The 22,203-nt window shown below is 36.8% G+C and overlaps 1 protein-coding gene across 1 annotated transcript in view; it reads left to right on the top strand.

The window, feature by feature from the left end:
- The window catches only part of GABRA2 (gamma-aminobutyric acid type A receptor subunit alpha2), a 105,990-nt gene that overhangs the window by 5,479 nt on the left and 78,308 nt on the right, over nt 1-22,203 (top strand). Inside the window, exon 3 of the mRNA XM_055587403.1 lies at nt 19,765-19,985. Within this exon, the coding sequence (XP_055443378.1) occupies nt 19,765-19,985 (221 nt within the window). The remainder of the gene's footprint in view (nt 1-19,764; nt 19,986-22,203) is intronic.

Below are 22,203 nucleotides of genomic sequence, written 5' to 3'. Positions count from 1 at the left end.
GATTCTTTACCAGCTGAACCACAAGGGAAGCCTAAGAATACTGGAGTAGGTAGCCTATCCTTTCTCCAGCAGATCTTTCCAACCCAGGAATCGAACCAGGGTCTCTTGCATTGCAGGCTGATTCTTTACCAACAGAGCTATCAGTTTTGGGGAGGTGATTGATACCAAACACTGTAGATCTTTGAAGTTCTTTCAAATTAATATGCGAAACCTTAAATGCTTTCCCTCCAACTTTAACTTCTACATTAAGTGAAAGTGAAGTCTCTCAGTCATGTCCGACTCTTTGCGACCCCATGCATGGAGTAGCCTGGTGCAGGCTACTCCATCCATGGGATTTTCTAGGCAAGAGAACTGGAGTGGGTTGCCATTTCCTTCTCCAGGGAATCTTCCCGACCCAGGGATTGAACCCAGGTCTCCCGCATTGTAGACAGATGCTTTACTGTCTGAGCCACCAGGGAAGCCTTCAACTTTTACATTAGTTGGCAGTAAAGCTAATATTTCTGTGCAGCTTGTCTTAGTAAATGCTCCCATGTATTAGAGACACAGTGAGAATGAACACCTGACCTCTATGTGGAGCCAAGTGCAGAGAATCAGAATTGTGCCAAGCACAGTTGAAAGAGTAGCAAAATATTATATAAATTATGGTTCTTATATGGTTACCTTTGGTGTTTTATAACCAGCTAAAACAGAAAGGCAAATGGTATAGGACCCCAAAATATCAAAGTTTTCAATGTTGTAGATTTTGTGTAGTGAATATTTGTGCTAACAGAACTGTGTTAAAGTTTTTGTTTGTTCGTTATGCGAAGTGAATTATTTTACCTCAAAAAGTGGCTAATACAATATTGTAAAGTTTAAAAATAAAATAAAATTTAAAACAAACAAACAAAAAAACAAAAACAAAAAAAAAGTGTATATATCAAAATATATACTTTTCTTAGACACATAATGTTTGCTACTTGAGGGTTTTAGACAAACAGTCATGTATTTTTGGCAAAATGTATGAAGTGACTCTTTTCCAGTGGTGATAATGGATTAAGCTAGTTCTCCTCCTTTTGTTCTGACCATTCTTTGGGATTACCGAAACATTTAGAAATCTGGTAGCTTCAATTCAAAGTGGATCAAGACTTGACTATAATACCTGAAATCATAAAACTCCTAGAAGAAAATATAAGAGAGAAGCCCTTTGACATTGGTCTTGGTGATGATTTTTTTAAACCTGACACAAAAACAAAAATAAACAAGTAGGACTGATTGTATCAAACCAAAACCTTCTACTCAGAAAAATAAATAAATCAATAAGCTGAAAAGGTAATGTACAGAATGGAAGAAAATTTTTGCAAATTATATATCTGATAAGGGGTTAGCATCCCAAATATATAAAGAACTGCCACTACTCAATAGTAAAAAAGCAAAACAAAACAAAAACAATCTAATTTAAATAAGGAAGAAAAACTGAATAGACATTTATTCAAAGAAGACATGCAAATGACCAACAGGTACATGAAAATATACTCACCATCAATAATCATCAAGGAAATGTAAGTCAAAACCAGAATGAGATATCGCCTCACACCTGTTAGAAAGACTGTCATCAAAAAGACAAGAGATATACAGTGTGATATCACTTATCCACTTATATGTGAAATCTATAATGTAAAATAAACTAATAACAAAAAAGAAACAGACTCAGAGATATAGAGAACAGACTAGTGGCAACCAGTGGAGAAAGGGAAAGGAGGAGGGGCAAGATACGGGTACAAGATTAAGAAATACAAGCTACAATGTCTAAAACAATTAAGCTATCAGGTTATGTTGTATAGCATATCACAGGAAATATTGACAGTATTTTATGATAACTTAAAATGAAATATAAACTTCAAAATTGTGAATCATTATGTTGTATGGGTGAAACATATACATCAACATATACATCAACTATACCTCAATTTTTTTTTTAAAGGCAAGAGATAAATGTTGTTAATGATATGGAGAAAAGGGAACTTTTATGCACCATTATTGAAACTATAAATTGGTATAATTGCTATAGAAAACAGTATGGATGTTCCTCAAAAAATTAAAAATGAAACTTCCATATTATTCAGTAATCCATGTCTGGTATATATCCAAAATGAAAACAGGATCCCCAAGAGAAATCTACACTAGTTTTTCTGTTTTGTTTTGTTTTTGGCCACCCTGTGTAGCGTGTGGGATCTTTAGTTCCCTGACCAGGGATTGAACCCAGACCCTGGCAGTAAAAGCACTGAGTCCTAACCACTGGATCACCAGGGAATTCCCTGCACTCCTGTTTTATTCACTGTTTTTCCAATAGCCAAGATATGGAAATATGATGTGATATATATATTAATATATGTACATATATCACACAGGGAGAATAAAAACTTGGCATTTTTGACAACATGGATGGACCTTGAAGGCATTAAGTGAATAAACCAGACAGAGGAAGACAAATATTGCATTGTATCATTTTCATGTGGCATAAAAAAGTCATACCACAGGGAACAGATAAATGGTTGTCAGTGTGGAAAATAGAGGTTGGTGAAAAGGTAGAAACTTTCAGCTAAAAGACAAAGTCTGAGGCTCTAATCTAAAGCATGGTGACTACAGTTGGTAACACTGTATTGAATAATTGAAATTCACTATAAGAGTAGACTGTTGCTGAAGGTGAAGCTCCAATGCTTTAGCCACCTGATGCAAAGAGCCAACTCATTGGAAAAGATTCTGATGCTGGGAAAGATTGAGGGTAAGAGGATAAGAGGGTGACAGAGGATGAGATGGTTGGATGGCATCACTGACTCAATGGAAATGAGTTTGAGCAAACTCTGGAAAATGGTGAAGAACAGGGAAGCCTGGCTTACTGCAGTTGATGGAGCTGCAAAAAGTCTAGACAAGACTTAACAACTGAATGACAGCAAAAGAGTAGAGCTTAAATGTTCTTGCCCAAAACAAATAAACAAATAAATAAATATGAGTGATGGATGTGTTACCTAACTAGACAGGGGAGGAGTTTTACTATGTATATCAAATTACCACTATGATTTCTTCAAATATCTTATATATTTTTTGTCAATTATACTTCAGTAAAGCTGAATTTTTTTTTTTTTTTTTGAAAAAAGAAAGTGTCATCATTTAGTGTTTCCATATAGGAATTCCTTCTAGGCATTTGATGGTAAATTTATATATTTTTACAAATCCTAAATTCTGGGAAAAGGCAAATAAGAAAATGGGAAAAAGCATTTTAATTGTCCTATAAGAATCAAAGATTTTCAGAAGGAATCCACTGATGTCAAGTTGAAACCCAGGGCAGGGAATGCTGATGTGTGAAGCTGAACACTTAAGGTTAAGGACAGTGTGTCCAGAACTGGGACACAACTGTGTCTGAGCGAAGCTGTCATGATAAAGCAGTCATGCATCTAAGCAGTTGTGTGTTTGTGTTCCTGTCTGCTGCTGTGATTCTTAAAAATGAAATAAATATTAATAAGATATATGCAAAAATAAATAAAAAAATAAAAGCTGGTAGCTCATGTTAAATGATTGTCATTAGCAACAGAACAAATTTAAACTCTCTCGTATCTGAATTGAGTTTAGAATGTTGGTCTTTTCAGTGACTTTAGCCCAAGAATTTAAAAAAAAATTAACAGGCTCAAGATAAGCTTTCATATTTGATGGGATACACATTACATTAAATGTGAAAATGCACTCATTTAGTGCAAATTCATTTAGTGCAAACTCTATAGGTTGAATTGAGTTGAGTAGGCAACATTGAGTTGGCAACATTTAAATTAAAAAAAAAAAAACGTTTTGTTTTCTTTATGTATTTTGGATTATGTGTGTATGTATGTGACGTGCACTTGTATACACTATAAATTACCCTAAAATGAAATATATAAACATCTCTGCACCCTCTTGAGCTGCTCAAGACCCTAGATGTTTTTTCCTAGCATATACTGTCCTCGAATCACCTAGCCTAACATCGTCCTATAGAATTCTCTTTGGTCATGTCAAATTTTCTACTTGAATTCCATCTTTATGTACCTTGTTTACTCATTCCTACCAACAGTTGGCTTGAGGGCAGCCAAATTAATTGCGAGACCATCAACTGGGCACATATTCTATCGTCAGCATCCAGTTAGAGGAAAGAATCCATAACAGTAATTAGAACAGGGAAAATTTAATGAAATGAATTATTAATTCAGACAAGATGGTTAAATAAAAATGTAAAAGGATACTCTAAGCAATGTAGATTTAGCAAATGCAGAAAGTGCAGCATCTGCTTCTCGGGTAAGCGTCATGAACAAGGAAGGAGCTCAGGACTAGAAGGGAGTCCTTTCCCCCAAGGCCAAGATTTAGAGCTCACCAGAGAGGACTTTGTGGCTAGAGGAGGATACACCTGCCACTGGTGAAGACACAGCCAGGTTAGAAACGTATGAAGGTACATGCTGAAGCTGGTCAGAGGAATATTGTGCCTGCTGGCTGAAAACTCACAGCATGGCAGTCCTTTGAAGCTGAACCAAAGGGTAACAATGCAGCTAAATCAGGAAGAGAACCAGGAAAGAAAGCCCTCTTTATTTGCTAAAAACGTGGCAGTATCCTCTAATGACAAGGCCTAACATTACATGAGCTGATGAAGGAGCAGAGTGTACAGAGTGCTTCTCCCATGTCTCAAAGAAAGGGAAAAGAGGATGAATTTGGAGCTGAAGGGTCATTCACAAATAATACATATATATCATAGTGTGTGATATGAAGAGGATTTTGAGGGAAGAGTCCAGAGATAGTTTGATCACTAAACAGCTACTGTTTGAGTTTTGTCCAAATCTAGAGAAGAAAATGAAAGTTGCTTAATCTATATACATGTGTAACACAGACACAGCTACTCCCTCATATTGTAAATCTGTTAGAGAAGACAGAGCTTAATTTCTACACATGTGAAATAGAAATGATTTGGCCTTCATGTTGTTCACATGGAATGATTTTAAATCGATATTACTTTTGTTGGAAAGCAAGGAAAATAATGAGCAAAAGTTTGAATTCATGTTAGCATGGATGGCCAGGTCAGGAAATGAAACTTATGTGTGCTACTCTAAACATAAAGAAATTTATTATGATACAGAGGGGCAGGATACTCATGTTATTACTGCCCATACATAAAACTGGATATGAAGGTATCTAATTCATATCTTACAGAAGCAGTTTGTTAATAGGTAAATAGTAAAGAATAAATTTAATTTCACTTTGGGAGACTTAGTTGATACTCTTATTTCCATGCAATGTGCATATTTGGTAGCAGAACCTAAACTCCTAAGTCTGCCTGTGCAGGTCAGTGATGAGATTTGTTGTGACATTAGCCTGAGAGGAAAAAAGCATCCTAGCAAAAAGAACTAAGACCCAAAGGAGCAAGCACACATACACACACACACACACACACACACACACACACATACTGCTGTCTCAGAATCATTAACTAGCATAATTGCCCAAAGAAAGTTGCAGACCTAAATTATAATTAAAGATTCTAATTGCAGTGTTTGCAATTAAGTTGATTTTTTACAAAAATTCAACTTTAAAAAAAATCCATGAGTAAGAAGGTAAACTTGGGAATGCACTAGTAGCTAATTGACAGAGTAGGTAATATCTAATTGCACATTTAAGCAATTTATAACTCCTCAGTGTGTGTTTTTTCCCTTTGTATTTGGTCTGCATAGGAGATCTTTTCCCATTCTAGTAAGCATTTTCACTATGTGACCATATTCTTCAGACACAGTGGTACAGCCACCAACCATTGCACTGAAACCTAGACTAAGAACCTCAGACCAAGTGGTTAGATCTTAAACAATGGACACTTTGAAGTCATATCAAGATTTCTGATCTAGAGTTTACCATTAGGTCATTAAAAGGAGGAAGTCAGGTAAGTGGTAACCTTGGTTTATTGATCATATAAATCCCCTTGGGTAAATAATTGTCTATCTTATGAAAACACAGAGTACATTTTCTCTTAGAAACCCTAGAAGTTATTGGGATATTGTGCAGTTCAGTAGTTAATATCATGACCTAAATCAAATCCGTAACGATTGTACAGTGGAAGTGACAAATAGATTTAAGGGATTAGATCTGATAGACAGAGTGCCTGAAGAACTATGGACTGAGGTTTGTGACATTGTACAGGAGGCAGGGATCAAGACCATCCCCAAGGAAAAGAAATGAAAAAAGGCAAATAGTTGTCTGAGGAGGCCTTACAAATAGCTGTGAAAAGAAGAGAAGCAAAAGGTAAAGGAGAAAAGGAAAGATATACCCATTTGAATGCAGAGTTCCATAGAACAGCTAGGAGAGATAAGAAAGCCTTCTTCAGCAATCAATGCAAAGAAATAGAGGAAAACAATACAATGGGAAACTAGAGATCTCTTCAAGAAAATCAGAGATACCAAAGGAACATTTCATGCAACGATGAGCACAATAAAGGACAGAAATGGTATGGACCTAACAGAAGTAGAAGATATTAAGAAGAGGTGGCAAGAATACACAGAAGAACGGTACAAAAAAGATCTTCACTACCCAGATAAGCACATTGGTATGATCACTCACCTAGAGCCAGACATCTTGGAATGTGAAGTCAAGTGGGTCTTAGGAAGCATCACTATGAACAAAGCTAGTGGAGGTGAAGGATTTCCAGTTGAGCTATTTCAAATCCTAAAAGATGATGTTGTGAAAGTGATGCACTCAATATGCCAGCAAATTTGGAAAACTCAGCAGTGGCCTCGGGACTGGAAAAGGTCAGTTTTCATTCCAATCCCAAAGAAAGACAATGCCAAAGAATTCTCAAACTACTGCACAATTGCACTCGTCTCACAATAGCAACGTAATGCTCAAAATTCTACAAGCCAGGCTTCAATAATACATGAACTGATAATTTCCAGATCTTCAAGCTGGTTTTAGAAAAGGCAGAGGAACCAGAGATCAAATTGCCAACATCCACTGGATCATGGAAAAAGCAAGAGAGTTCCAGAAAAACATCTATTTCTTCTTTATTGACTATGCCAAAGCCTTTGACTGTGTGGACCATAACAAACTCTGGAAAATTTGATGAGATGGGAATACCAGACCACCTGACCTGCCTCTTGAGAAATCTGTATACAGGTCAGGAAGCAACAGTTATAACTGGACATGGAACAAGGGACTGGTTCCAAATTTGGAAAGGAGTATGTCAAGGCTGTATATTGTCAATCTGCTTATTTAACTTATATGCAGAATATATCATGAGAAATGCTGGACTGGATGAAGCTCAAGCTGGAATTAAGATTGCCAGGAGAAATATCAGTAACCACAGATATGCAGATGACACCACCCTTAGGGCAGAAAGTGAAGAAGAACTAAAGAACCTCTTGATGAAAGGGAAAAGCAGAGTGAAATGTTGGCTTAAAACTCAGCATTCAGAAAACTAAGAGCATGGCATCTGGTCCCATCACTTCATGGCAAATAGATGGGGAAACAATGGAAACAGTGGCAGACTTTATTTTTTTGGGCTCCAAAGTCACTGCAGATGGTGACTGCAGCCATGAAATTAAGAGATCCTTGCTCTTTGGAAGAAAAGTTATGACCAACCTAGAAAGCATATTAAGAAACAGAGACATTTCTTTGCCAACATAGGTCTGTCTATTCAAGGCTATGGTTTTTTCACTTGTCATGTATGGATGTGAGAGTTGGACTATAAAGAAAGCTAAGCACAGAAGAACTGATGCCTTTGAACTGTGGTGTTGAAGAAGACTCTTGAGAGTCCCTTGGACTGCAAGGAGATCCAACCAGTCCATCCTAAAGGAAATCAATCCTGAATATTCATTGGAAAGACTGATTTTGAAGGTGAAACTCCAATACTTTGGCCATCTGATGCGAAGAACTGATTCATTTAAAAAGACCCTCATTCTGGGAAAGACTGAAGGCAGGAGCAGAAGGGGACGACAGAGCATGAGATGGTTGGATGGCATCACTGACTCAATGGATATGAGTTTGAATAAACTTTGGGAGCTGGTGATGGACAGGGTGGCCTGGCTGCTGCAGTCCATGGGGTCACAAAGAGTTGGACACGACTGAGCGACTGAAGTAAACTGAACTGAGTTAACATCATAAGGAGGTTAGAGAATTATTACAGCTTGATATTTGGTTGAAAATTGATCTTGAGTTTAAGGTGTTGATCCTTATCAGCAATTGACATTTGGAAATGTGTCTAAATAAAGAAAATGACTAAAAATGTGGCAAATACTATAGATCAAAGATAATTTAATAATATGTACTCATTTTAAAGCCAGAATGTAGAATTTGACTATTGTAAAGTTATTGATATTTTGGAAGCATGAGAATTAGATTTAGGGAACATTCAGCCCGTGTTTTTCAGCACTTTCCTAGCTAGAGTTTTTAATAATTTTCCTCATAATGAGATTAATAGAAATGTGTTGGGATCAGTAGAAGTATTTATTTAAAAAGTTATTTCCTAGGCTTGTTCTAAGATCTGTGGAATCATAATTGCTTGTTGTAGGGCATGACAGTCTGCCTTTTAACAGGCTGAAGTATTCAACTCTATGCTGAGGGAAGCCAAAAACCATCATAGGGTTGAAGGCTTGGGGCATTGGATAGATGATGGTACTATTCATTGGGATATGGAACATAGGAAGAAAAGTTTTGTTTGTTTTTGTTTTTGTGTTTGAGGGTGGGGTAATATAGAGGGCATGTGAAGAGTCAGATTTTTTGCAATCTAGTAATTTATATTAGAGGGCAAGAAAAGGATAGAATTGTTTGAAAGCTTCTGTATACCTGGCAAGAAATAATTGCTGACTGGGTCAGATAGAAAGACTGAAGATAAAAAAAAAAAAAAAAACTGAAAAGATTTAAAGGATGCGATAGTGCTGACAAGCTTTGGTGACATTTTGGAGGTAGGGGTTGCAGGAGAAATATAGGATGAGTGTTTGGGAGCATTGGATGGATGATGGTACCATTCACTGGGATATGGAACATTGGAAGAAAAGTTTGTTTGCTTTTGTTTTCGTGTCTGAGGGATGAATATGTTTTGGACATATTAGGCTGGGGTCTTTATAAGATATTTACTTGGAGATGTCTAGGAAGCAGGCATACATCGAGCTGAAGAGAAAGGCTTAGAGTGCAGATGGCTCAGGAGTCATCTGAAAGCTGAAACCGTAGGCATACATGAACTTGTACAAGGAAAGAGATTAGAGTGATATGGTAATCATGCTTTTACAGAAACTCTAGAATAGAGGAGGATTAAAAAGACTGTAGAGGAGACTGAGAAGGAGCAACCAAGGATGTCTGTCAGAATGGAGGAGCATTCCCTTCTCTCAACTAGACTGTGCTTTGATCCTTAATAATCAACATTGGAGAGCACTGCTTTTCCTTCCTTATCAGACTCAATGATGTTCAGTAGTCAGGTATCTGTATCAGTTACAGCCCTCTGTCCAGGTAGGATTCTGTGTCCTGAAGGAGGTATGGTTCAGTTGGTAATGGGATGAACCCATAGGTTTTGCTGGGGGCAAGAGGAGAAGGGGACGACAGAGGATGAGATGGCTGGATGGCATCACTGACTCAATGGACGTGAGTCTGGGTGAACTCTGGGAGTTGGTGTTGGACAGGGAGGCCTGGCGTGCTGCGATTCATGGGGTCGCAAAGAGTCGGACACGACTGAGCGACTGAACTGAACTGAACTGAAAACCTCATTTAGGGAGTGGGGTAATAGTTACAGAAAAGAATGCAGGTAAAGGTGGTTTGACTCCAGCCATCACTTTTCTGCAGCAAGAAGGGTTGTAGGAACTAAGCACATGCAGTCATACTTCACCTGACTGCCTCTGGGGAGAGCATTCCTTTCTACTCCCCTATGCTTTTGTATAAACTAAATAACAAACAACTGTGGCTTCTGAACATGAAGTGATTTTTAAAATAAAACTTGCAGTGGTTGCATGTTCTTTCCCAAGGTTACAAGGGTGGGGCCTGTCTTTTAGGGAGAACTCTGCAGAATTTATATGCCATGAGGAATAATAGACAGCATCACTAGTGTATGCCCCTACATTCTCCAGGAGAAACCATTACACGTAGATGACCGTCAAACACAGAAGGTCTGAGGTGCCATGGGCACTTTTCCAAGGGTTAACTGCAACACCAGGAGAATGTGATTTTAATGCTAGTGCAAGAGAGCATTCATTACAAAAGTAGGGAGAAAACAACAGTGTCATAAATTATGGTAAAGCCAAGGAAAGGATGTAGCTGTGTCATTAGATTAAGAATATTTGTTGATCATGGTAAAAGCAACCAGATTGCAGTGGGTTGAGGCATGTGGGAGGTGAGGAAATGGAGAAAGAGTGGAGGCAACATTTTTAAGCCGCGTGGTTGAGGCGAGGAGGGAAGGCAGAGGGCAATAGCTGTAAGGCATTGACTGTCAGACAGGCTTTTTTTTAAAGTTGCATTGAACTTCTCGCTGTTCTCAGAACCTGCCATTATCTTTAACAACTCCGTGGCCTTGCAAATGTTTTTCCCTCTTCTTGTTATGCCTTCCCTCCTGCTTTGCCAACTGGAGAGCTTTCATTTATTCAAAACCAAGCTCAAATTTCATCCTCCCTGATGTTTTTCTAGGCTACTCCAAGCAGAGTCAATCCTTCTGATCCCCATGCTCCACAACATGACTTTGCCTCCTTTTGATGAACTTCCATGCTGGATTATAAAACTCTGTATGTCTTTTTTCTTTATTGCAGCCTGAGCTACTAGACATGAGTTGTGTTTGGTCTTTTCAACCAGATTGCTGAGTACACACTCTGTATCTGTCAGTGTCGGGAGCTGAATACTTAAGTATAAGCAGGGCTGCCCTCGTGTTGCTCACAGTGTAGTGGGGGCACAGTTAAGGAAAAAGTCATCAATCTTAAAACAGTGTGGTCATGTTTTTATTGAAGTATTTATGGATTGATATGGTAGTAGTGAGCATATGGGTAGAGGATGTCTATATCTGAGAAGATTTCTAGGAAAAAAAGATAGCAGAGGAGGACAAACTTTGGCCAGCTACGTAACAGGATGAGTGTTTTAGCACAAAGTGAAAGAGCTTGATGAATTTAGTAAACTTTAAAAAGTTCAGTGTGACTGCAGCCTAGAATGCTTTTCTGGATTTGGGGGACAGGAGACTAGAAAACAACTTAGAACCAAATCATGAAGGGCCTTATAGCCAGCTGCCCCAAAACTCCATAAAAGCATCTCCAAATCAAACTTGAAACATAGTTGATTTCTGTTACCACAGATCTTATTATCTCATGGCTTTATCGATATGTGTCAGTATATTTTAATACATAAATATTATATAGAAAAAGAGCTTGCTGTGATTAGTTTAATATAGTCACATAGGCATGCATACACATACCCATTCACATCGCACACTTGGGAATGTAAGGATTAGGGGATTGCACTACCATCTGCCCCTGCCGATGTCTTTCTCCTTGTGTACCATTTGAGCTGTTATGGCCCAGAATCCTTGTTATTACACTAAATTCCCAGTGATTCCTCTCATTTGTTTATTCACGGACTAATAAGTGTTTACCTCCTATGTTCTGGGCAGTTAGATACTGGTGATGCATTGAAGAAGGTGGTCATTGTCCTTGTTCTCAATGTGGAGTGAACATTTCCAGATGTAGGGGTTGATAGGGAAGAGACTGCAGGGGAATTCCATGAGTTTGAGTAGTAAGGTGAAGCATGACACATGATGCCCTGCAGTGCCAATATTGCTATAGGCAGAGGGTATGGACAATTGCTAAGCATGAGACTGCGGAGGTAAGGGAGGGAGAGACCATTGCAGGGCTTGGGAGGCTATAAGAAAGCCTTTGGACTTCATCCCAAGGGCTTTAGAAATTCAAAAGCACACTTAACAGCACTTCATTCTATGGATCTTCTTTCCCCATATCATGTAATGTCTCGGGTGCCTCTTGTAGCTTCTGTTCACTTTCAAAATCAAAGAGCTCCATCCAGTCCAATTTAAATATCAATATTTTATGCCATTTAGAGCTTCTCTCCTCTTCTCAGCCATAGTCACAGGTAAGGGTTGCATAGTGGCTGGTGGGCTGTGATCGACTATTCTTCTCCTCTTTCTGGGTCTTTCTAGAGTTGAGGCAATGAAAAGGGAGATTGTAAAAAGGAAGAAAATATCTTTTTTATTGGTAAACATTTTTCAGGTGTGTTTATACATTTATCAGAATATAATTGCTCCAAATTGTGCTAGTCTCTGAAGTGAATAAGCCATATGCATACATACATCCCCTGCCTCTTGGACTTCCCTCCCACCCTCCCCATCCCACCACTAAAAGGAATGAAATAGGGTCATTTGTTGAGATGTGGATGGACTTAGAGTCGATGGTACAGAGTGAAGTAAGTCAGAAAGAGAAAAACAAATATCATATACTAACACATTTATGTGGAATCTAGTAAAATGGTACTGATGAACCTGTTTCCAAGGCAGGAATAGAGACGTAGACGTGGAGAACAGACATGTGGCCACGAGGGTGGGGAGCAGAGGGTGGGATGAATTGGGAGATTAGGAAATATCTTTTTACTTAGCCATTCTGTAGGTGGTTCTCTCTTGGCAGTCAGTGACATTTGTATGGCTGTTAGATAAATGCAGGACCTCTCATGGGGCATGCATGTGATTTCCTTTCAATGACCTCTATTATCCAAAACACCAAAAACACAGCTGGTTTATTCTTTTATAGTTCTCTTGGGGCGTCCTACTTAGTCTCTGCCTCTGGCACTTTACCTTGTGGCCTTTTATGGATGGGTGTCATTCTCTTGTCAGGCCACCCTTTTCTTGAGTTTGGGGAGTTGTGGAAGAAGGCTACTGCTAAGGTGATTTATACCAGGCTATACCAGGCTACCTGCTTTGAAATCCAAACTATTTCTAAGAACTTTACATGTATTATCCCACTTCATCCTTATAAGAAATAAGTTGTATAATTGCCACTGTTTTACAGATAAGTCGGCTGAAATAAAAGAGATTAAGTAACCTGTTCAAGGTCAAGTACCCTGGTCTACTTGACTTATGAGCCCATTCACCTAACATCTATTTCATGTCACTCAGCTTATTATTGTTGTTATTTTTCCATCTTGTGTTTGAGTCAGTTTTAAATATGGAAAGAAGACTTTGACAATTTCAAAACTCTGATTCTCAACCTGAAACTAAATTCTTCCTGTAACTTTCCATGACATTTGACTGGAGTCTATATTTTAGTCTATAAAGAAAGAAATTTCTGTCCTACCTCCAAGGATTGTTTTTATGTATGGTACAACAAAAAGAACATAGTGTCAGGAAACTTAAGGTTTTAGTTCAAATGTTGGATTTCTTTCTCTTTTTTTAATGATATGACTTCTGAAATATTCCCTACCTGTTAAATGGAAATACTGCTGCATAATTAATAAGGCTGTTGGCTTAAAGCTCAACATTCAGAAAACAAAGATCATGGCATCCAGTCCCATCACTTCATGGGAAATAGATGGGGAAACAGTGAAAACAGTGTCAGACTTTACTTTTCTGGGCTCCAAAATCACTGCAGATGGTGACTGCAGCCATGAAATTAAAAGACGCTTACTCCTTGGAAGGAAAGTTATGACCAACCTAGATAGCATATTCAAAAGCAGAGACATTACTTTGCCAACAAAGGTTCGTCTAGTCAAGGCTCTGGTTTTTTCTGTGGTCATGTATGGTTGTGAGAGTTGGACTGTGAAGAAGGCTGAGCATCGAAGAATTGATGCTTTTGAACTGTGGTGTTGGAGAAGACTCTTGCGAGTCCCTTGGACTGCACGGAGATCCAACCAGTCCATTCTGAAGGAGATCAGCCCTGGGATTTCTTTGGAGGGAATGATGCTGAAGCTGAAACTCCAGTACTTTGGCCACCTCATGCGAAGAGTTGACTCATTGGAAAAGACTCTGATGCAGGGAGGGATTGGGGGCAGGAGGAGAAGGGGACGACAGAGGATGAGATGGCTGGATGGCATCACTGACTTGATGGACACAGAGGTCTGAGTGAACTCCGGGAGTTGGTGATGGACAGGGAGGCCTGGCGTGCTGTGATTCATGGGGTCGCAAAGAGTCAGGCACTACTGAGCGACTGAACTGAACTGAACTGAATGAATTTTAAACAATACATTGTGTCAAAATGAATTGCAATTGACATATTTTAACTATTAATCATTTTAAGTTCTTTGATTAGATATTTTAAATCATTTACTGTTAGAATCTGAATCTTTAGTAACAGTTTCTAATTTGTAAACTTGCCAGGCATCTAGATCCAAAGAGAAAGCCCAGACATCGTGCCCATACAATAGTCCAAAAATGCAGCAGCTGTGGTGATCTGCGGTCTGTTGGTGTGAGCTTCTTTGCATAATAAGGTTTTATGACGGGTACTAATTGGGTTTATTGACACTGCTGATCTGTTCTTAAGCTTCTTACTGTTTGCAATTTTTGCAGGGCTAATACCAGGCTAGATTCTTAATTCCCACCCCTTTGAGTACCAACTGAAAATGTTGGAACTTACCATTCTTGTATCGTCTCAGGGTGTTATTTCTTCAATTGCTGTATACCTGCCTCATAAACCGCATTTTTCTTCATGATAAAAGAAACACAGATTGAAACTTTAAGGAGACTATCCTTCAATAGCAAAAGGGTATAATGAAATAAATTTTGGTACTTTAAAGTACACTCAGTAAATCAAAGTAAATGAGAAATCACTCCAAGAGCAGTCCTGCAATTTGGTCATGTTTTAGTGCGTAGATAAAATTCTTCAGAAATTGGCTACAAGCACTGGCTTATAATTAATGTAGCCAAGCAGTAAGAAATATGCTGTCTTCACTAAGTTAATGTGTCCTTGAAATCATATTTATCCAATTAACTGTGCAATAGAGAGTGATATCCTTATTTGCAATACATTTGATGGAAATAATACTCAGTGGCAGTAAAGACATTGGGCTGGAAAACACATCCTTGTCTGAGTTCTGTCCCTTGCCTGATTGGAAATAGGGCAGTCACTAAATTTGTTTATAAATCCATCTATAAAACAGAGATGTTTGATTAAATTTCCCTTAAAGAGTTTCTCAAATCTTTAAGCGTATGGATTCTTCAACTCTTTCGTTTCTACAGTCTCAAGTGTCCTGTACACCAGCCAGAGGATAGCTGCATGCTGATATGTCCTTATGAAACTTTTTAGTTTCTTTCTAAATTTGCTCCTTAGTTGTTTGTGTTTTCTCTGAGCAATTTTGTAGTTGATCTTGGTGTTATTTCTTTAGAACCTTGGTTCAAGGGACCAAGTCTTGTTTGTATGAAGAAGCTGTACTGTTTGTACTTCTCTGGCAATTTTCTTGCAACACACAAATCAAGTAATTATTTTATTAGTGTATATTCATGACAAACTTGAGATTTATTTTAAGAAACCTTTCAAGAATATTCTTTTCAAATACTGTGAATGTGAGTTATATGTGATTTAATTTGATATATGTATATATATGTATATATATACACATATATATGATATATATGTATATATATATGTATATATAATGTATATGTATATATATACACATATACATGTATATATATAATATAATATATATAATGTATATATACATTATATATACGTATATATATCAAAGTAAATATGCAAATAATTTGTTTGGAAATCCTGTTGTAACTTAGTGGATATGCAGTACATATTATTCATTTGAAATGTCTCCTTTCCCTCTATTTTAACCTTGAAATCAAAACCACAAAAACTAGTGAATCAATTGTACTTGTTTACATATCTATATGCTTTTGTACTAATACATTGAAGTATTCTGAGAAGCACAAAATCAGAAATTGGAATGAGATTAATTTTAAATACATATTATTTTCAGGAATAATCATTATATAACTTTTAAAATAGATTTATTTTTACTCTACCTAATATTTTTATTCCTGAGAATATTTTAACAATTACTATGTTTAAATGTGCTTTATTTTTATATATCTTGCTTTAATAGTTTATAATATAGCAATCATCTGATTCTAAATTCATATCATTTTAATACTTGTCTCAATAACTGCTATAGGAGAAGAAAGAGAAATAAATTCAAGTTTAAGAAGTGTATTATTGGTTACTGGTTACTGAACCATCATGCCAATTTTTATAAAACCCATCCACCAATTCTGGATATACATCTTCATATTCTGGGTGTTTGGTTTTCAAAACAACTTAGTATTTGCAATGTCCTTATACTATCATTAACCAGGATTTCATGGTACATGTGCTTCAGATGAAGCTCATCATTAAATACAGTGGGTTTAAACTCACATTTTAATTATCTTTACTGAAAATTATAAATTTGCTTTTGCATATTTCTCTGTAGAGTTGATTAGTTCATCATTTTTATATGACTAATGAAGAACTCATGTTAGTCATAGAAGTGATATCCCTTTTTCTTGTTGTCCACTTGGATTGTATAATTATTAGTGTTTTCTTTAATCCATGGTATCACTTAGCAGTGATTTTTTTAAGTCAATTTATTTTCACTATAGTTAGTTTAATCCAAACTAGATATTATAACTTGAAAATTTACTTGAGTACAAATCACAGTACACTGAATGTGGATGAGACCGGCATCCCTTGACCATTCCCTGTTGTAGCTTCTTCTCTTCCCATAGGATGACTTACTCACATGACTATCCATTTAGTGGGAGTGGACATAGTGAGAGTACCAGTATCATAATATATATTATTTACTAGCAAAACCATTTACTTCTTATATTTAGATAAGGATTCTAAATATAAGAAGAACAAAGTTATAATTGCAGTATATCGTGTTGTAGTAATGGAAAGCTTTATGAAGTAGTAAAGATAAACAGACTTTCTTCTAAACAGATAAACAGTGTTTCATCCAGGTGTTTAGGGGACTGGGAGTGTGGTTGAGTGTTGAGTTCTTGACCCAGGGAGGTGGAGCACTTGCTTTATCTGAGGAATGGCAAGGTTTGGAATTGTTAAAACTGCCTAGTGAAAGTGAAGTCGCTCAGTCGTGTCTGACTCTTTGCAACCCCATAGACTGTAGCCCACCAGGCTCCTCCGTCCATGGGATTTTCCAGGCAAGAGTACTGGAGTGGGTTGCCATTTCCTTCTCCAGAGGATCTTCCGGACCCAGGGATCGAACCCGGGTCTCCCACATTGAGGGCAGACGCTTTACCGTCTGAGCCACCAGGGAAGCCTAGAGTGTAACATGAATGTGCCTGGTTGTGGGGAGGAGGAGATAAATGCACAGTCACTGTGCCTAGGATGGCAGACTACACTTGGGATGCTTTGAAGGCTCAAAAACAGTGTACTTAAAAATAGCTTAAAATATTTATGGCTGAGCCTCGTTGCTGTTCACCTGAAACTATCACGACGTTGTTAATGGGCTATACTCCAATACAAAATAAAAATGTTAAAAAAAAAAAAGGAGCTCACCTGAAACTTGCTGTTTGGAAACCTTGAGTATCTCCATGTGAGGGGTCTATAGGAAAGGTTTCCTACTATTAGCAAGAATTTCTGAAACAGATAAACATCACATAGTTTTATAGAAATAGAAAAGTTGAAGTTTTATAAAAAGTTGTAAAATATATTTATTTACTGAACAAGTAAGTGTCCAATATGCTCACATCAGACATGAATTTGGCAAAACCACATTTGCAAAGAAACATTTACATAAAAACATATCAGATAGCACAAACTTATAAGGTCACATGTATGCCTATGGTCAAATCATGTTGATGTATGGCAGGGGCCATAACAATATTGTAAAGTAATTATCCTCCAATTAAAATAAATAAACAAATTTTAAAAACTCATCTAGTTTTTTTTTTTAATTGAGCTATATTTCTATAAATTAAAATTTAAAAAGTGACTGAATCACAGTGAGGGTAGATTAGGTGGTGATATTTTCTGCTAAGGTTTAGGACCCAGAGCCACTCTTTACTTCTGTCCATATATCATTACCTGTGGCTGACTATGGAGAAGGCAATGGCACCCCACTCCAGTACTCTTGCCTGGAAAATCCTATGGACGCAGGAGCCTGGTAGGCTGCAGTCCATGGGGTCGCTAGGAGTCAGACACGACTGAGCGACTTCACTTTCACTTTTCACTTTCATGCATTGGAGAAGGAAATGGCAACCCACTCCAGTGTTCTTGCCTGGAGAATCCCAGGGATGGGGGCCTGGTGGGCTGCTGTCTATGGGGTCGCACAGAGTCGGACACGACTGAAGCGACTTAGCAGCAGCAGCGGCAGTGGTTGACTAGTATTACCTTTATCCATTCAATTTTTGAGGAATTGTTCAGAATCATTTACTTAAGTGAAGAAGTGAAGTGAAGTCGCTCAGTTGTGTCTGACTGTTTGCGACCCCATGGACTGTAGCCTCCCACGCTCCTCTGTCCATGAGATTTTCCAGGCAAGAGTACTGGAGTGTGTTGCCATTTCCTTCTCCAGAGGATTTTCCCAACCCAGGGTCGAACCGGGTTCTCCCGATATGTAGGCAGACGCTTTACCATATGAGTCACCAGGGAAGTTCCTTAAGTGAGGTTTGTACGAATAATTTGATATTGTCATAAGTATGTGACATTTTTAATGTCTTTTTCTAAACAGACAATTTTAGTTGAGTGAAATTGCTAACTGCTAAGGTGTTTATTTTCAAACATGTGATAACTGTGGCTTTGTGCTCAAAGGACACTTTCTGAATTTCCAGTCTCAGAGGCATAACTGAACATTTTAGTTATTTATCATGAAAGTTTTTGCACAAACATACATTGACCAAAATTTTAATATCCAATAAATTGTCAGTATTGATCACAATTGTGAATTGTACATATTTAAAATGTATGCATTCTCTTGTCCCAAGAAGGACAGAGAGAGAATGAGAAAAGGGAGGTGGGGAATGATAAAGAGAGAGGATGAAAGAGAGAGAGAGACAGATTGAATAAATCAACTTAAAGTATTGAAGAATGATAATAGAGGAAGTGATCAATAGTTGGTCTGTATGAATATTTAAAGGTACATTGTAACCTGGGGGTGTTTTTTTGCAAAGCGTTAATATTTTTAGTATTCTAATACCTTGTCAAATTATTTTCATTACAACTAATTCATAAAATAAACTTTATTGAAATCATCATCTCCTAACAATTTCTTGTTAACAATATGATATCTCATCATTTTTTTAGGGTTAAAAAAGCAATAAGATATTTCATAGTTTCTTTGGCAACAGAAAATGTCATTCAGATCTGACAGTGTGTATGTTTAAGAGTTGCTGTTTTGCCCTTCCTTTTTTATTTTGCTACTGAGAATCAGGCTGCCCTCTTATTCATTCTTGAGATAAATGATTAAGTAATATGGGACAGATCCACCTAGACTCTGCTCAAGCATGCCCCTTGTCCAGGTAATTTTAAACCATACAATGCAGTAAAACAGTTTGACTAAGACTTTATTCAATTGAATGAGGTCAGAGAAAGTATTTCTCTTTTTCTTGTCATAATGTGTAGCTAATTGTGTGAATATACATGCTTTATCCTTTTGTAAATGGCAACAATTATTGATAAATATAAAGGAATGATTTTTCAAAATTCACTTCTCAAAATAGTTTTCTCTGTTTTTAAACTATATTATTACTTTTTTCCAATTTTATAGTATCCTTGTATCTAAAATAATTATTATTTTCAAAAATTCTATTTTCTATTTCAGGAATATACAATAGATGTTTTCTTTCGGCAAAAATGGAAAGATGAACGATTAAAATTTAAAGGTCCTATGAACATCCTTCGACTCAACAATTTAATGGCCAGCAAAATCTGGACTCCAGATACCTTTTTCCACAATGGGAAGAAATCGGTGGCACACAATATGACAATGCCAAATAAGCTTCTCCGAATCCAGGATGATGGGACCCTGCTGTACACAATGAGGTATATGTTTAGATCTGATATGTTGCCTTTTAATACTGAGGAATCTATGTATTAACCAACCAGCCAAACTAGGTATCAAGTACTAGCAAGTTGAATGCCTTTATAACAGATTATTGAGATAACCAGAATATGTTTTGTAAATGCTTGAATCTTAAAAAGCAAAGTAAAGTAGTATTTATGAGTTTGAATCTCATTTTAGTGTGTTAAAAGTTAAAAATTGCTTTAGCTGTTAAAAATTTATTTTTTTTTTGTCAATTTACTTTTCATACTACATTGGAGTTAAGTTCAATTTTAACAGTATGGTTTAAAATGTTCTTTATACTAGGATGAAGTTTTATTTTTAATATCTCATGAACTATTCCTTCAAAATTTTAAGTCCTTTTTTTTTTACTAAATTTCACTTACTATTTTGATCCTCTTTAGGAACGAAAAAATACTTTTATAACTTCAGAGATTCCTTGTAACTCCAAGTTCAGATGATACAATCTTAAAAATTATCTAAAGAAATATATAGTTGTTGACTCTAGCAACTATTCCATTTTAACTCTTCTCACAAATTAATCTTTTAAAATGTTATGTAGCAAGGAAAACAATTACAAATCTAATAAAATGATGTATAATCTAAAATGTAAAATTTGATAAAGACTTTGTATAAATAACTTTCATCAGCAATATATAGACAGATGTTTATTCCAGGCACTTGATGTATTATTATTTCATGTGAAATGTTAAGTGGTAAATTTCAGTCATGAAAGTTATTTAAGAAGGGACAATATGCAGTCCTGATCTTTAAAGAAAAAACTTTTTTTTTTAGTTTTCATTATTAAATGACCATTGTCTAAAATGCAAGCTAGCTATTCATCCTGCTTCTCTTGTTGAATCTTGCAATACATTATCATATCCTGCTTGGTTTTACACATTAATCAGTCCTGTGAATTAAGAAAAAATTGGACACTTGGGATTTGGGGAAAAATTGCATAGAATTCTACTTAAATACTCTCTTAAAAGTATATGCTGTGCTGTGCTCAGTCATGTCTGACTTTTTGCAACCCCATGGACTGTAGCGCCACGCCCCTCCCCTCCTCCAAGCCCCCCGCGGAGGTTCTTCTGTCCACAAAATTTTCCAGGCAAGAATACCAGAATGGGTTGCCATTTCCTGCTCCGGGGGATCTTCCCAACCTAGGGATTGAACTCAACTCACATCTCCTGCATTTCCTGCATATACAGGCAGATTCTTTACCGCTGAGCCACCTGGGAAGCTCTTAGAAGTATATACATTATAATTAAATTGTTGGTCACATTTGTTTTGGTCATCATAAGAGATTCATCTGTAATTTCAAATTAGTACCTATTTTAACTTTACCTTTGTGCAAAATGGAATAATCGATAATTTTCTTTATAATAAATTTGCTATGATTACTCTTTAATGTGACCTTGAAGATACAAAATATATTTCTTTAACATTTATAATTCAACAATTATGGACTTCTGTCCATTTGATTAACAGTCTAGTCTCAAAAATATATTTCTAAGATATATATATATATATATATATATACATATATATATATTTATGGGCTTCCTGGGTGGCTCAGATGGTAAAGAATCCGCCTGCAATGCAGGAGATCTGGAGTCTATCTCTGGGTTGGGAAAATCCCCTGTAGGAGGAAATGGTAACCCATTCCAGTATTCTTGTCTGGAGAATTCCATGGACAGAGGAGCCTGGTAGGTTACAGTCCATGGGGTTGCAAAGCATAGGATGCGACTGAGCAACTAACATTTTCACTTTCATATGTATCTATATATAGTATATAATATTCATTTACAATTTATTAATTTTGAAGGGTGCTTCCCCAAGGCATTATTGAATTCTTGTATCAGTTTTGCTATATGGTTATTGATGGAACATTGGGAGAAAATAGCTTTCTTTTTATGGTAGAGATTTTTTTCATTTTTTTCTTTAAGATTTCTGATGTTAATATTGAAGTTAATGGGAAACTAACCTTCAAAAACATGTACATAACTTTTTCTTAACTAACCACAGAGTATGAAATGCTTAAGTAAAATGTATTTTTAATTAGGTTTTGTTACTTGCACTCAGATTTTATTGATGCTAATATCTTCTGAATGATTGCCTAAATGTGAAAGAACAGAAGCATATTTAAATGTGAATTAGCCTAATCGGATGCCATGATGAGGGTCCTACCTCATCATTCAT

Source organism: Bubalus kerabau, chromosome 7 (assembly GCF_029407905.1).
Source record: "Bubalus kerabau isolate K-KA32 ecotype Philippines breed swamp buffalo chromosome 7, PCC_UOA_SB_1v2, whole genome shotgun sequence".
Lineage (NCBI taxonomy): Eukaryota > Metazoa > Chordata > Mammalia > Artiodactyla > Bovidae > Bubalus > Bubalus kerabau.
Note: the sequence above shows the minus strand (reverse complement) of the source record. Positions and strands in the feature narration are given on the sequence as shown.